General features: G+C 34.3%; 1 protein-coding gene across 3 annotated transcripts; it reads left to right on the top strand.

The window, feature by feature from the left end:
• Positions 1-230: 230 nt before the first annotated feature.
• Positions 231-16,386, top strand: LOC140762488 (tyrosine decarboxylase 2). 3 transcript variants are annotated; one of them, XM_073100331.1, is made up of 13 exons: positions 231-255; positions 360-480; positions 3,155-3,227; positions 3,403-3,633; positions 7,570-7,733; positions 7,971-8,111; positions 8,837-8,896; positions 10,901-11,065; positions 11,512-11,568; positions 12,721-12,785; positions 14,014-14,137; positions 15,684-15,821; positions 15,962-16,386. In XM_073100331.1, coding segments are annotated over exons 1-13 (1,494 nt in total). In that variant the 5' UTR covers positions 231-253; the 3' UTR covers positions 16,115-16,386. The 3 variants fall into 3 exon arrangements, with proteins under 3 accessions (XP_072956432.1, XP_072956431.1, XP_072956430.1); XM_073100329.1 differs by lacking the exons at positions 231-255; positions 360-480 and adding an exon at positions 1,568-1,677; XM_073100330.1 differs by lacking the exons at positions 231-255; positions 3,155-3,227.
• Positions 16,387-16,403: the final 17 nt, after the last annotated feature.

Here is a 16,403-nt window from a genome sequence, read left to right as displayed (position 1 = left end):
GATGGTCGATTGCTTATCCTATTTAATAACAAAATTGAACCGGTTTGGTGGTCGGTTCAGCCGGTCCGACCACCGGTACGGTAATTATCCTCATTTTTATTGTATACTTATTTAATATAATCGGGGCGTAGTAGAGCTCTCTCTCTCTCTCTCTCTCTCTCTCCTCCAATCCGATATAAAAATCTTCCTCGTCTCCTCCGCTCCACACCCTCTCGCTCGCTTCCCTCCTCTCTCTCCTTCATCTCTTTTTCCAATGTAAGAGAAGTATCTCTTGATTGGTTTATTCTTCTTAATATGCGAATACCTATGTTCTTCTCTTAGTTCAATGTTCTTTGAGGTGGGTTTTTGAATGTTTCAAGGGAGGATTCTTTGAAGCCAATGGATGCGGAGCAGCTGAGAGAGTACGGCCACAAGATGGTGGATTTCATAGCGGATTACTACAAAAGCATTGAAAACTTTCCGGTTCTTAGCCAGGTTAAGGTATGGATACGTATCATTATATTTCTATTTTGTGTTAAAGGTCTAAACGTGTGTTCTTGGATCCTTTCGCGAAATGGGTTTAGTTGATTCCATTTAAATGATGCTAGATTTGGTTAAAATTTATGTATCTTGGTAGCATATCCGTTTCCTTTTGGGATATTGAAATGCGTACATCCCATAATTCTGCAAACAAGATTAGCTTCGTAGATGAGATCAAAATTAACATCAAGGTTCGATTTTGTGGTAGTTGCTGGTTTCTCAAGTGAAAGCTTGATGTTTATAAGTGAATTTAGTGGAACTTGTAAGATAAGATGAGAACGGAACATCAAAACGAGGAGATGTTAAATGAGATTGACCATTGATGACCAATTTACTTCCAGGACACAACTGCAAGAAACACAGTGACTCAGCATGACTTAATCAGTATCGGTTGCAAGAGAGACGTTCCTAAAATCGATGTACTTTCTTCTTTGCATCTCCTAAATAACTTCACTTGGGTGGGCCTTCTAATTGGATTATTAACCACACCATTGGTCACATGAATTATAGCACACATACGAGTTAGTACATCAATTCATCAAGAGAGTGCCCCCAAAATGTGGGGAAAATAAATGGGGAGACCTCTTCCTTCATGCAAGAACTAATCCCCTAATTAAGTTACTGAGACAATAAATTGAATGCAATACATTTGTTCAGATACTGTAAAAGTAGGTGGAGCCCCATAGTGCCACGACCACTGTTTTCTTATGTGACATTTCACATGATCTAGTTTATGCATGTATTCTATGTATGAAATTTGAAAAGTGCATCTGCAATTTTATGCAAAGTTTCTATAGTTTGTCATCTAAATTGCATGGTGGTTCACGTGAAGTTAAGATTATGGAATACTGCACCCTGACATTTCATAACAGTCAAGTTGTTGCATTTGGTTTCAGTGTTATATTGTGAGAACATTTGTAATAACAGCAATACAATTTATAGGTCTAGGAAGCAACTACTAAGCTTTAAGCTTCTGTGGAAATGAGGAATGATGATCTAGTGAAGATCTTATGTCTTAACTCAATTGTTCTTTAAGCTGATTCAAGAATAACAGAGTCCCATTTATGATGGTTAAACCTCAGATTTTAAGTCAGAAAGCATGCAAGACACAGCAGCAGTATCTAGGTCTATGCTGATGCAAGATTCCAACAAGCACAGGTTAGTAAATAGTAATAAAATTTGGCACGTAGGTGTAGAGGTATGGTATTTTATATTATCCTAACAAGTATGGTAGTCTAGGAAGCATGGATACTTTCATAAGTAGCCATAGCAGTATCAAATATGATACTCATTGGTTACTTCAAAGATTCATATCGGATACTTCTTACATGCATATGCTTTTTGAAAATCAAAAGAAAAATCCAGATACAGTTTGGACACTTCTTGAGTACTTTTAGGATACTTATGATAGCTTCTTAGATAAGTGAGAGTCCAAAAATTAGTCAAGTTGAAGATTTATAGAAGATTCTATTGGTTAATTATGTTGACTCTAGATGTTATTTTGTGGGGGCAAGAGTTATGAATTTGATGGAAGTCCATATTAGGATCTTATGCCACAATCAAACTCAACATGTAAGACTCAAATTTCTCTCCTTTCTTTTGATTTTAGTGGCTAACAATTTATTATAAGTATAAGTCCTGTTGGTGAATAAGTTGGTACTGTGGTTGTATATATATGATCACATGTTACAAGAATGATTTCTTTATTAAAAATAAAATAAAAACATACATATATGCATTCTATGCACCATCACATTATATGCATAGATACATATAAGCATAAGTACTATGCTTGTTTTTCTAGATCTGTTGTATCTGCATATTTGTATTATGTCATATCCATATCAAGTATGCCATGCTTTCATAGATGATAATACTTATTATATCCTCGATGAAAGAAGAGCTCGGAGATAGGAGGGTAACCTTGCAAGGAATTATCTGATATTGCTGTATCCTTTACTGATTACAAGTGTTCTTTGGCTTGCTGGTTTAACCCTGCTTTTGAAATGAAGAGGACGATCACAAAATTAGAACTCATCTTTCTTCCTCATCTGGACTATTCCCATATCTAGAGGTTTTTCTTGAGGGTTTTCTCTTGGAATGCACGAGCTTAAACCTGAACTAGGAAATTTGTGACTATGGACATCCCAAAGACGAATAAAAAGGGTCAGATCTGCTTTACTTTATTTGCCAACTGACTTAACTTTTATGCCAATGCTGTTCTCTAATTTTGCTTTAGTCGGGAATTTATGCCAAGTTCTAGAGAAATGATGCTTGGGAAGAGGCCTGATGTTGATGATGATGTTATACTTATTTAGCAAACTTGTTCTTTTAGATGGTCTACATTCATCATTTATAAAATCATGGTTAGATCTAGTCAGCACATTTGCTTATGTTTATGCAAGAGTTTTAGGTATAACACTTCTGCACAATTGGTTTTTTGACTATGGGTGGATAAGGAGCTGATCATTCTAGACAATTGCATGTTGAGGCAAAAAAAAATAGATGAAAGACATACTAGACAGATGTAAAGTTGTAAACACATTGACACAAAATGATTTTTTTCTTCTTTCATAATTTTCTTATCATATATACACTATTGGCATAGTCATCTAATTGAGACTTTCAACTTCAGCCCGGATATCTTAGGGAGCTTCTACCTGATTCGGCCCCTAATCAACCTGAAACTCTACAAGATGTTTTTGAAGGTGAAGTTAGGAATCTAGGCTTTAAATCTTTGATTCAAGTTTTCTAAGATAACTCTCGTATTGCAATAATCTATTTCATTTCTTCGAATTTCTTTTTATGATAATGAGTTCATTTGCTAGCCAGCATTATCACCAAAAGGGACATGCATATGACAAGAATCTTTTGAATCTGCAGATATTCATCGAAAGATAATACCAGGCGTAACACATTGGCAGAGCCCAAATTATTTTGCCTATTATCCCTCCAATAGCAGCACTGCTGGATTCTTAGGGGAGATGCTTAGTGCTGGTTTTAACATTATTGGTTTCAGTTGGATCACCTCTCCTGCTGCAACAGAGCTAGAGATGATTGTTTTAGACTGGCTAGCTAAAATGCTAAAGCTGCCGAGTGAGTTCCTTTCAAGTGGTAAGATTCAGATCTGTTTAGTTGAGCGACTAAGTTTGAATACTATTGTTATCTATGTTAGGAGTTTTTTGCTCTGATCTTCTTAAACGTTATGATATACAATTAGATATTAGTAACATTTAATTGGAACATATGCTGATCTTTTGTTCTTTGTAGGTACCATATGTATGAAGCTATACAACTTCAATATATGATGTTATGTTTTATACTTTTATTTTCTGATATATACCACCTTGGTCGAGCTGGAAGAAGTATACCATTTTTTTTGCTCAAATTCTTGCTTTTGTCTTGATACATTGCTTTAAGACGGAAACATGCAGAATTGCAGATGAATCAAGACAGAAGCATGCTGATCTTTTCTTAAATCTGTAAGTTCGGCCAATTTCTGTGTAGCCTCTGCCAGTTTCGGTGTTCCAGTGCCAATTTCGCTGGTTACAGTCACAGGTTTCGGCATTTCAGTTTAGATTTACTTCTCCTTTTTTAGTAGAAACTATAAAAAATGGCTAAATTTATAATTCCAAGTTCAGTTTTAGGTTACTAGATTGAATTTGGCTTTTCCCGTCCAATCTAATTTATATCCAAACCAAAAAGTAAGTTCTTTTTTTCTCTTAATTCTTTATTTTATAGATATTAATGGATCTAGATGAGGACTTTATAGATGGTGATAATTTGGTTGGGAAACAGAAACAATCTTGCATGGAATGAATATTCATAACCTTTATATGATTTATTTACCCACAATTTCTTTTTTTGATTTCTCCTGTGGCTATAGCAAGATCTTTATACATGTGCTTCTCACATTGTAATCAATGTTAGTGGGCATCTGCCAACAGTATTTGCATGATAGTTCTTTTCAGTTTGTTATAATGAAGATTTCATAATTTCCATTACTTCTATTTGAAACTTTTGTTAATTTTAAAATTTTAGTACTATTTCTTTCTGAAATTCTTTTGATTCTTTGTTTATTAGGAAATTGAAACTGAAACCACTGAAACCAGAATGAAACTACCAAAACCGGCTATTAGTTCCTGGAAAGTGGGAAGTGAAGTGGTCTTGGGAAGTGGAAATTCCTAGGGAACTTCCCAACTAAAATTTACCACACTTCTATTGTTTGGTCATAATAGAAAGTGTAAGATTGAAACTAAGAGTTCTTTTTTAAAATTTTTCTTGTTTGGTTGAGGGAAGTGAAAAACTAAAAGTAAGACTTTCTCATTTGTTAAGGATCTAGATATTAATGACAAAATATCTTAAAATTAAGAAGAAGGATTCATATTATACTTTTTGACAGTTTAAATAATGTGTTTCTCGATCAAATTAAAACATGGTTCGCGGGATTAGCCGACCCAAACTCTCTCTTTTTCTCTCTTTTGCCTTTTCTTCTTGCCCTCTCTCTTTCTCTTTTTTTTTTCTCTTTTTCTTTCCTTACTATATAATTATTGTTTCTCTTACAGAGAGATTTAACTCCAGCGAACTCCGACAAACTCCGGTATATAATTTTTTAATTTTATTTCTTTATTTTTCTCAGTTTTTTTTTCATTTCTTCCACTCTCTCCTTTTTTTTTTCTTCTTCACTGCACCATAGTTTTTTTTTTGTTTCGTTTTCTTCCACTCGCTTTTTCTAATCTCTTTTTTTTTTTTTCAGTTTTCAGTGTACCATAGTTTTTCTTTCTTTATTTTCTTATTTTTTTTATAATTTTTTCTGAATCTTTAGAAGTTTTCTGTATTTTTAAATGATATTTAGAATCTTATGTAATTAAAAAGTCTGATCCAATCTAGGCAACCGATCCAGCCGATATGGCCGATTCAGTTGATATGTAGCACTTTTCCAGAAGGCCGATTCCGATCTCGAAATATATGATGTGCAAAATAATAATAATAATTTCTATAAGTAATAATTAATATAAATTTTCATCTATCAAACATAAAAGATAATTGAACTAAAAATAGAAGTCATAAGAAATACAAATAACTAATAATAACTATGTATCCAAAATTTTAAACCAAGTAGAAATGATAAACAATACTTTCGTCCTAAATATAAAACTCAAAAAACTACATATCAAAAGAAGTCTTTAATACAAAGAGCAAAGTTCCGAAACTCGGTATCAGGATCGGGATTGATAATTAGCAAAAACGATACGTATCGGCTGTCAGTATCGGATCGGACTATTTTAATTATGTAAAATTCTAAATATTATTTAAAATGCAGATTTAAAAAAAAATATATGAAACAATAGAAAAATAAAAATTAGTCACGTATGAAGCCTAAAAACTAAATAAAAAACTCACTCAAACTATAATAAATTCCAACTTGAATTCGACAAATGTTTATACTTGTAAATTACTATTGCAGAATAACAATGAAAAAAGAGTTGTTTTATAGCAGTAAAAAAAGAGGAGTTTAAAAATGAGTAAGAAAGAGAGAAATGAGAAATTAAAAAAAAAAACTCATCCGAGTTCACCAAATTGTGGACTAGTTAGAGAGGCTCACCGGATCAGCCGCCTAATGAGCTCGGTGAAATGTGAGAGTAGGATGAGAGTGTGTTTAAAAAATAGAGAGTAAAAACTGATAATTTGAAAAGAAGGCAGTTAATGACATTGATTACCAATGTCTCCTAGGTCAAATATATTTTAAATTAGATCTAAATCTTTTAAAAAAAAATTCAGCCAATATTACTGATTTCGACCAATACGACTGACTTTCTGCCAATATAGCTGAGACGGATCGGCTGATACCTAACGGATCCTAGGCCGAAACCACTCACTAGAAAGATTTCACATCCGGATCGGGATTGGTTATGGTTGATGCCGATCCGAATAGGTCGATCCAACCCAAGATCGGCCGATTTTGGAATCCATGTCAAGGACTTTGATAAACTTTTGTGTCCAATCTTTGTGCATTGCCCGACTTTTCACCATAAACATGCGTCTTTGTGTCTTATTCAAGTAAAAAAAAATTAAACACATGGACAAATTTTTTGATTCATATGTCCAACTTCGATCACCTTGTTAGATGCACATTTCCATCAAAAGTACATATGTTAGATGTTCATCTTTTAAAATATGAAGGACGACGATTCTGATAAAACAAAGAAAAAAAATAGATATACATTGCAAAGTAATAGTAAAGGTACATTACCATAAAAAATGTTAGATGTACAGCATTTCATAAAAAAGAGAAAGGAAAATGATGATTCTAACCAGAAAAAGGAAAAGGACTATGATTTTGCAGGCTTTCTCTCAAAAAGAAAAAAAAATTCCGATGTATGTTTGTAAAGAAAAGTATGATAATGTAGGGCTTTCTCTCATAAAGGAAAAGAGAACAATAAACATTACATTCTAATACACTATATTTATTATAGGAAAATGATGACATCTATTCAAAAGAAAATTTCTATCAGAAATATTACTTACAATGAACTGCTTGATTCCTTTTTTCAATGGTTGTCATCCTTAGAAGAGGAAGATGAAAGAGATATAAATTAGAAAAGTAGTGGGTTGAGATGGGACATTTAATAGTCACATGCAAAGAGTTGGGAAGTGTGACTCTTCCTCCTTTAACTGAAAATAGGGAAGTCTGACAATAGAAAGTGTGATAGTTCTCAAAAGTCAAAACTACTAATTTCACTTCCCTGTAAGTAAACATGCCCTCAAGGAATGAAACCACAACTGTAATTGGGGCTTTAAAGTTTGAACCTTCGTATTAATACTGCTTTGCTGCTGTTGTTCACTGTGATATATCTGTGCATTATCTGAGAATATACAGACAGTGTGAACTAAATGGAGAATGCTTAATTAGTTTTTCATTACTTTGTTATATCTTTATTGAAGCAATATGGTTTTTTTTTTTAAACAGAATCAACACTGTAACTTCCAGTTAGTAACAATTTTTGTGTAAAATTTTCAAGTCCGGGGAACTCAGATAAAGCTTTGCAGGGCAAGGTGGAGGAGTAATACAGGGAACAGCCAGTGAAGCAATCCTTGTTGTACTATTGGCTGCACGTGATAAAGCCCTGAGGAAGCTTGGAAAGAAGTCCCTTGAAAAGCTAGTGGTTTATGCTTCTGATCAAACACACTCAGCTCTGCAGAAGGCATGTCAGGTATGGACAGTACTTTTCTTTATCCATATTGTGTTCTTGAGTGTCTTCAATCAATTAAAATATGCAAATTATGCATAATATTGATAACAAGGAATAGTAGCATTATTTCAGTCAGTAATGTATTTTCTAACTTAGAAGTCACAGGAGAAAACATGTGCTAAAAAGATATGCTTATTGTCCAAATGATTATGATATAAATAGTTCCAAATATCAGAACTGATACTTCTTGTAATGTAGATAGCAGGGATATTTCCAGAGAACTTTAGAGTGGTCAAGGCTGATTTTAATTCAAATTATGCGGTTACACCTGAAGTAATCAGTGAAGCAATTTTAGGCGACTTATCAGCTGGCTTGATACCATTTTTCCTCTGTGCTACAGTAAGCAGTTCAAACTATGGCCTTTCTTCTTCCTTTCTTGAGCTATTGAAATTTGCATCAAATGATGTATCATTATCATTACTACTGAAGTTTGTCAGGGACATGGGTGAACAGCAAACTTGAGCAATGGGAAATTACTTCACTGTCATTATTTTGTTTTCTTTGTAGTTTCTTCGATGCCAACAAAAGCATGGGACTCGGAAAGTAAAATAAGTAAAGATAGCTAAAATAGAAAATTGTTGGGTATAATGACGTCAGTTTTGACTTGAAATCACAAAGAAAAGTTCATTAAACAAAGAAAGCTGAACTTCTTCCATTCTATTATATGATTTTGGTGATCAGCTGTCTTGTCGCATTAAATCTGTATAACTAAGATACCTTGTGCATTTGAAAATGATGAGTTCCTTGTGCTATGATTCTTTGATAAAATGGTTTGAAATGTAGTAATGTACAGAGATTATAATTGTATTTTTGGGCTTCCTGCTGGTTGTCTATGCAAGATACTCCGCTACTGTTTAATTTTTTATTTGCATTAGGTGAACTAATATCTACTCTCCTACTCACTTCTTTCTACTTAAGCACAATTTAGAATTTATATGCTTATCAATTGTTTAATTCTTCCTCTTTTCGTTTAGAATTTATGTGATTATCAATTGTTTTATTCTTCCTCTTATCTCAAAAGATAAAAGCATGTTTCCCAATAGAACATTCATTGTTCCTTTCAGGTTGGAACTACATCTTCAGCAGCAGTTGACCCCTTATTGGAACTAGGGAAAATATCAAAGGTACCAAATGCTATATGAACTATGAAGTTTGTTTTTTGCTATTAGTCATGGGAGAGCGTTTCTATACTACAGGTTAACTATTTGTTCATATATTAAAGCCTTATTCCTTTGGATGGTTCAATCGTATTCATATAATGCAGTTGCTTTTATTTCAGATTCCAATTTAAATGAGGAAAATAATTATCCATATCTACCACTTGTTTATTCCTTAGATATGTTGATAGAGAAGAAATAGAAAATTATCCAAATTGCTGTCCTATGCAATGATCTTGACACACATTGCCGAGTGGCATTTCATGCTCAGGCTTAAACAAAATTTTGAATTGACACATGTATCCTTTTATTGAGGTAACTGGTACTATACTCCAATGATGGCCATGCCATAGGCACGGCACGTGCCACAGCACTTGCAAGACGTGCTATAAGAAAAGAAGAAAAAAAAGTAAGGGATACTCACTTTTGCCGTCACCAATCGCCGATCGCCACTCGCCTTCGCCCAATGATCCGGTTCCGCAAGTTTTTAACCGATAACCTCTCTCTCTCTCTCTCTCTCTCTCTCTCTCTCTCTCTCTCTCTCTCTCTCTCTCTCTGGGCTAGGGTACCTGATGCAAGCTCGGGCGATGGCGATTGGCGACGGGTAGCTCGACGACGAGGTCGATGGCGAGCTATGAAGCTATTAGGAGGGGGTGCCGAGCGGCACCCCTTATGCCACATGCCGGTACACTGTCGACACGACTATCCGTGCTATACTCTAATGATCCTTACTTTTTTCCTAGTTGCAGGAGTTTGCTTGATGAAAATGTTGGACAAATCATTCCTTATTGTCTCTTATGTGTAATTTCGGATGAGTGTAAGGGCACTATAATGTTGACTTGTTGAGATTATGAAATGTAGCGTTTTCATCATAGGTTTTCATAAGTGGAATTCAGAAAAGGATGTGAATTTTTATTTGGTTAGTCATATGAGTCTCATTATTTGTTAATTCCCATTCACAAGTACAATATCATACAAAATGCGATGCATTTTTCAAGAGAAATCAGCATCTAGGCACAACCAGCTTTAAATATAAAAAATACCTTCTTGGAGAGATGACATGACACTTTATCTTGTATGTTTAACAAGATATTATATGATTCTACGATGTTACCTTATTCATCTATTCACAGAGATTATGTATATTTAATTATTTATGATTTCTCTCCTGGAATTAAAAAAATATTAGCTGGATGTCCTAGCAGATGGTGAACTGTGCATTTGCTTTGCCTGGAATGGTTTCCAAGACTTTATCTGTCTAGCTACTAAGGCAAACTCTTTCTTTTTCTAGCCTTGCTATAGGTTTGGCTAGTATTATCTAAGCAAAGTTCATATTCATCATATTCATATGGAATTAAACCTTGCTACTTAATAGTTGTATTCCATATATTTCCATGGTCAGCTAAGCTAAAAGGTGAAACAATTATATATCCTTTTAAATCATAACAACATCTTTTGTGCAATCAGACAAGTGTATCTCTTTTAAATATTCACTACATGGTTGTATATGTACGTATATATATTTTCATTATCTAAGACAGCTTGTAGTATATCTTACTAGTTAGGTGAAGGCTAGCATTCATCTACTTAAATTTATTATGTTTATCATCATCTAAGCCCTTTTCCATCAATACGTGGTTGGTAGAACCAGTAATGAAAGTTAAAAGCTCCTGGAATAGTTGAAAAAACTTTGTAACCAACTGCGAACCATTATACCTAATGCAAACTCTCCAAAATGGTGCTAAAACCAAGGCCTAGCAATTTCGGTCCACGTGGTGCCTCCATATAGCAAGTTATCTAGTTGGTGGATAGCATCATCTGGCCAACATTTGCAGCTTTTGCAAATGTGAAAACTAAATGTTTGAGCAAATTATATCTGACAGTTCCTAGTTCAATTCTTATGGCTAAAAGATTATTTGGTTTTGGGCATCCCAATTTTCTTAATTTACTCATTTCCATTGACTATGTTAGGCCTACGACATGTGGTTCCATGTTGATGCTGCATATGCTGGCAGTGCTTGTATATGTCCGGAGTACCGTCATTACCTTGATGGTGTGGAAGAAGCAGATTCATTTGACATGAATGCACATAAATGGTTTCTTACAAATTTTGATTGTTCAGTGCTCTGGGTAAAGGTATGACATAAATTCCTGCCTATACTTTGTGAAGGATATGTTAGTCTGTAAGGTCTTTTCTTCTTTGTTTGTAAATCTTGCATTGAGCATGCAGATCTTGACTGGATATAAGGGTTATGGAGATCATTTCATGTCCAAGAACACATTACTTGTACCATAGAAGCAAAAATAATTCATGTTTTGTCCTGACTTATGGGAGTTCATCTATTCATCTTTTATCCAGTTACTCTTGTATTTGCTTAATATATGAAGGATCATTCAGCATAGAATATTGATCACATCCAGCTCAAAATATGGATTCTTTGATTCGCTTACATTATTAAAAATCAGAATATTAAGTTGATGTTTTTATGGTATATATATAAATTTGATATCTGTTATACATGTTGTGATGTCATAGATATTTCATGTTTCTGACTGTGAAAACAACATTCCTTTGGAAACAGGATCGAAATGCTTTGATACAATCTCTGTCCACAAATCCTGAGTTCCTAAAAAATAAGGTTAGATTTTATTCTCAACTTTTGTGTCAATTTTCCATACTTTATCAGAGGAAGAACATGCATGAACGAGAAAGTGAATAACATTTCCAGATCTGCATAAATCTATTTTGTGCATCTTCACATATAATCTTGTTATTTCATAATACTATAGACGCTATTTGTTTGTACAAATAAAGATTGAGAATGACTGAATATTGTGGATTACTATGAGCTGCAGAATTATCATTGTGGTGTGAATTTCCTTACTAGAACAGTAGATAATCACAAGATTGTAAAGCTATATCAGAAGATAACTAACAACAAAATGTAGAAATATAATAATATAGTTACATGGTGTTAGAGCTTATTTTCGTACTTGGCACATCTACTTGCAATCTACCTCCTATTGTGTTAGAAGTCTAGATACAGAGTGTCTTTGTTTATAATATTGTCTTTTTATACGTAAAATATCTATAAGTCAAGTTGTCATGAAGTACTATCACACAACATGAGCTTTTGCAGCATTGTACATTTTTCTTGTTTTACCCTTCTTTTTGTTTCTTCTCCAGAAAGTTTGATCTTCATATTAGAACCTGGATCAGATTGTGCTTGCTCTGAATAGTTTTTAGACATTTAGTAGTATTGTCTTTTCCTTGAAGAAATAGATGGTTCCAATTGTCCTTTTCTTTCTAAAATCGTAGTACTCAAATGCTGACTATAATGCTGATACATTATAGCAAAAGGAAAAGAAGAGATGAGACAGAATAGTCAACATGAATGGAAGAGTGTGAGACTGTGAGACAAGAGTTCTTCATCTTGGCTTTTCACCTGATACTCAAAGATTCCTATAGTCAGTGCAATTGTTGACTGATTGTGTTGTGTATGCCAATTCATTCTACTCCACATCATTCTTCTAGATACCAGTGTAGCAAATATGACTTAGGTAACATAATGACCTAGTGCTAGAACTCAAAAATGAATATCTTTTCTAGACTCTTGGATGACCAAATATGCTTTAGCTCTACACCCACTGAATGAAATAGTAATTTGCTATGATATGTAAGTACATCCATAATTCATTATATCATAATCATTAGTCTCTTTTAACTGTTGTTTTTAAATCAAGTCATTGGAGGCCTTAAATTTTATTGTTAATGTTCGGATCATTATCAGGCATCTCAAGAAAACACAATTGTGGATTTCAAGGATTGGCAAATTCCTCTTGGACGCCGTTTCAGGTGCAAGAGTTCAAACTACTTCATATATGCATATATGGGATAGAGATTTTTCTTCTTTGTCAAAATTTCTAACCTACATATTTTGACCCACAAGCCTTTCTATTTGTGACTGTCATGCGCTTCTCTTGATTGGAAATAGATGAAAGATGTTACTAAGTAGGTTTCATCACATGCAATTTTGTTTATTATAAAAGAAGTAAAGAACTTCACATTAGTCAGTACCAAGGTTGGCCATGCCGGTAGTGGCAAGGCACGGCCATCGTTGGTCAGTACTGCCATTGATGGGAGTAGATCTTGTAACTTGGATTACTTAGAAGTTGAATTTTACCTATCTTGCCCTACAAAATTTTGGAGACTTATCTTGCTTAAACTCGGATCGTGTTAGATAGATGCTTCTTTATCTGTTTGTAGCTTCACAATGTTCTTCCTGCATGTAGTTTTCTTCACGTTAGGTCAAGCCAATTTTCTATTCAGACCTCGATCCAATCCAAGACCGATTGAAACTTCAACTCAGAAACTGGTTCAGTCCTACTAGTGTAGGCTTATCAAGTTCTGAGTCCTGACCCAGAATGAATAGTCCATCTCTTTCAACCAATCTTTTTCTTCTTCTGCTTATCTTGTCCTACAAAAGTTTGGAGACTTAATTGAAACTGGTTTGGTCCTACTAGTGTAGGCTTATCAACTCCCGAGTCCTGACCCAGAATGAATAGTCCATCTCTCTTTACCAGTCTTATTGTTCTTCTGCTTATCTTGTCCTACAAAAGTTTGGCGACTTATCTTGCTTAAACTCGGCCAATGTTAGGTAGCTGTTTGTAGGGCACAATGTTCTTCCTGCATGTTTTGTTCAAGTTGGATCAAGCCAATTTTCGATTTAGATCTGATCCAAAATCAATTGAAACTTTAACTTAGGAACTGGTTCAGGCGTACTAGTGTAGGCTTACCAACTCCCGAGTTCTCACCTAAGATGAATACTCCATCTCTCTTTACCAATCTTTTTCTTCTTCTGCCTATTGTTGCTGTTGCCCCTCATGCCAATCGTATATTTTCTTGCAAACACATTCTTTTACTATTGGAGTTATTTGTTATAATAAGTTAATGACAAGCTTCTTGATCCTACCAGAGAAAAATTTTCTATTCCAACGGAATTAGGCGCTATTATGATGGTTTGAACTTTGAACTAGAATTGATATGTAGTGCTAATTGGATCAGACATGGATTTAACTGGCAGATCATTGAAGCTTTGGATGGTTTTGAGGCTGTATGGCTTGGAAAACTTGCAAAACTACATTAGGAAGCACATAAGGTTGGCCGATCAGTTTGAACATCTTATAACTTCTGATCCCAGGTTTGAGGTAAATGAAATAAGTACTTACTAAATATTTCATTCCAATGCAGTGTTATATTTACATATTGGAAAAAAGAATGTTTGTACTAGAAATGATGCATTTTCATATGCTAAGAATAAGTTTTATGCTAATATTAATCTTTGACAAAGTAAAATCAATATTGAAAGCTGATTGGATTTTTAATAAACAATCTATTGACTGTTAAGATAATAGAATAAATGCTAAGAAAAAGAAGCTGCTTTGAATTTATAAAAGTACAGGATTTTGTACAATGGTCTTTCATTCAATTAATCTTAGCGTCAACTTCTTACAGACGCCTACTTACAAGTGGAGATGATGACTTTGTTGACTCCATTGTGACTGACTTGCAACTGTTTACTGTAATCCAAATAATTCCCTTGTCAGTGTTTACAATGGGGTTTAAAATTTCAGACATGCATCACCAAGGGTGCTTATATCTCAGCTCCCCAGACCCCATCTAGTTGGGAGCTTCGTGCATTGGGAATTGTTCTTTTTTTCTTTATTGTGTCTATGATCAAACATTTCTTTTGGAATTACCCATGCATCGTCCCACAAAATATGTATGTGGGTTGTTGTTGCAAAAATTCAGTCCTTTTGAATCTTTATTTCTCTGAATTTTTTCTTATTTTTTCTCACCCAAGCATCAGAAAGTATTTTCAGATAATTATATGACCATTATAATCTTTCCAATACAGGTAGGCTTCTTAAGTTTTTATGACTCCTTTTGCTTTTTTATTTCATCATTTCACTATATTCTTTAAGGGCAATAATCTGCCACTCTATCTCTGTTACCCTAAAGGTTATACAGTAAGGTTAGTTGATTAACTGCATTCTGGTGCAGAATATTTAAATGAGGCACATTACTACAGTACAATCTTATCAAGGCCGTGTTTGTGCCAATTTTTGCTCCATTTTGTTATTCATTCTTTCTTTCTTTCTTCACCAGTGTTTTCTCAAGAGAATAGTGTGTAATGTGTATCATCTCCCAGCATTAGACTCTTATTACTGGTATACTAAATTCAATGGTATAATGATGCAAAACATGGTGAAGAGGAGGTGGAAGAGAATGCAAAAAGATTGAAGAGGACTGGGCCTTCACACCTCCACCCTTAACAACGGTTTCACACCAATTTAACTAGGGAGAGCAAATAAAATATCTTCATTAATATTAAAAGAAAGCACAACAAATCTATATATAGACCTATAATAAAAATAAGCAAAAGAAATAAAAAAATACAAACATAACTATAAATATCACATAAGAAATAAAATGATATGAACTCTCAATTAGAACCAGATCCCTATAGGAGGATCATCAAATATCGGCGCCTCCGACGTTGGTACACACACCATCGTGTCTTCATCTTCTTAGTGATGTCCGCATCATATAATTATCTTATAACCTAGAAAGAGAGCAAAAAATCTCTATAATTGTACTATGATTAGTTTCTTCAAGAGAGAATTACATTATTCTTGTGTCTGACTCTTTGTGGCACTATTAAAGAAGCCTTGTCCCTGGAAACAACTGCAGATTATGGCTCCAAAGACCTTTTCACTTGTTTGCTTCCGCCTCATCCCTCCTGCAGACGATCTAGATAATGGTTATAAACTGAACTACAACTTAATGGATGCTGTCAACACAACTGGGAAAATATTTATATCTCATACGGTATGTTATTCTAGACCTCTCTCATTCTCAGCCCACTTTGTAGTGTGTATCATTAGTCATTACCACTACATTCGGAGCATTTTTATTACATGGACTACTGCTGGTAATCTGCTGTTTTGGCTTTGGTTCTTCTCGAGCAGGTTCTTTCAGGCAAGTTTGTGTTACGTTTTGCAGTCGGAGCACCTATGACGGAAGAGAAGCACATCGAGGAAGCTTGGAAGGTGTTGCAAGAACAGGCAACTTATCTTTTAAGAAGAAATCAAGACATGTCTCAATCGTCATGCCTCAGCTAATCATGATTGTTACAGAAACCATTGGTCTATTATTTTCTGTCATTCATGAAGTGATGGTTTCGACCAAATGATCGACCAGTAATTAATCAGACATAGAACGTATGAACTGCAGTCATACGCAACAACTTTGCACATTCTATTTAGTGTTTAGCCATATGGCAATAAGAGAAGTGTTATTATCAACGTCCAATAAACTATAATGGAACATGATGGCAATTGTTATATTGTCATGAATAATTGCAGCAAATGAGTTGCTTACCTTACCTTATACATGATACAACGCTGGGTT

The sequence above is a fragment of the Typha angustifolia genome, chromosome 7, assembly GCF_048772165.1.
Source record: "Typha angustifolia cultivar Huaian chromosome 7, ASM4877216v1, whole genome shotgun sequence".
Taxonomy (NCBI): domain Eukaryota; kingdom Viridiplantae; phylum Streptophyta; class Magnoliopsida; order Poales; family Typhaceae; genus Typha; species Typha angustifolia.
The sequence above is the reverse complement of the archived record's forward strand: the minus strand, read 5'-3'. Positions and strand labels throughout refer to the sequence as shown.

Bases quoted from the DNA above. Each gene is read 5' to 3' on its own strand.
- LOC140762488 (XM_073100331.1), top strand. The intron at 8,112-8,836 runs GTAAGCAGTTCA...TGTTCCTTTCAG, and splicing joins CATTTTTCCTCTGTGCTACA to GTTGGAACTACATCTTCAGC. The intron at 8,897-10,900 runs GTACCAAATGCT...TGACTATGTTAG, and splicing joins AACTAGGGAAAATATCAAAG to GCCTACGACATGTGGTTCCA.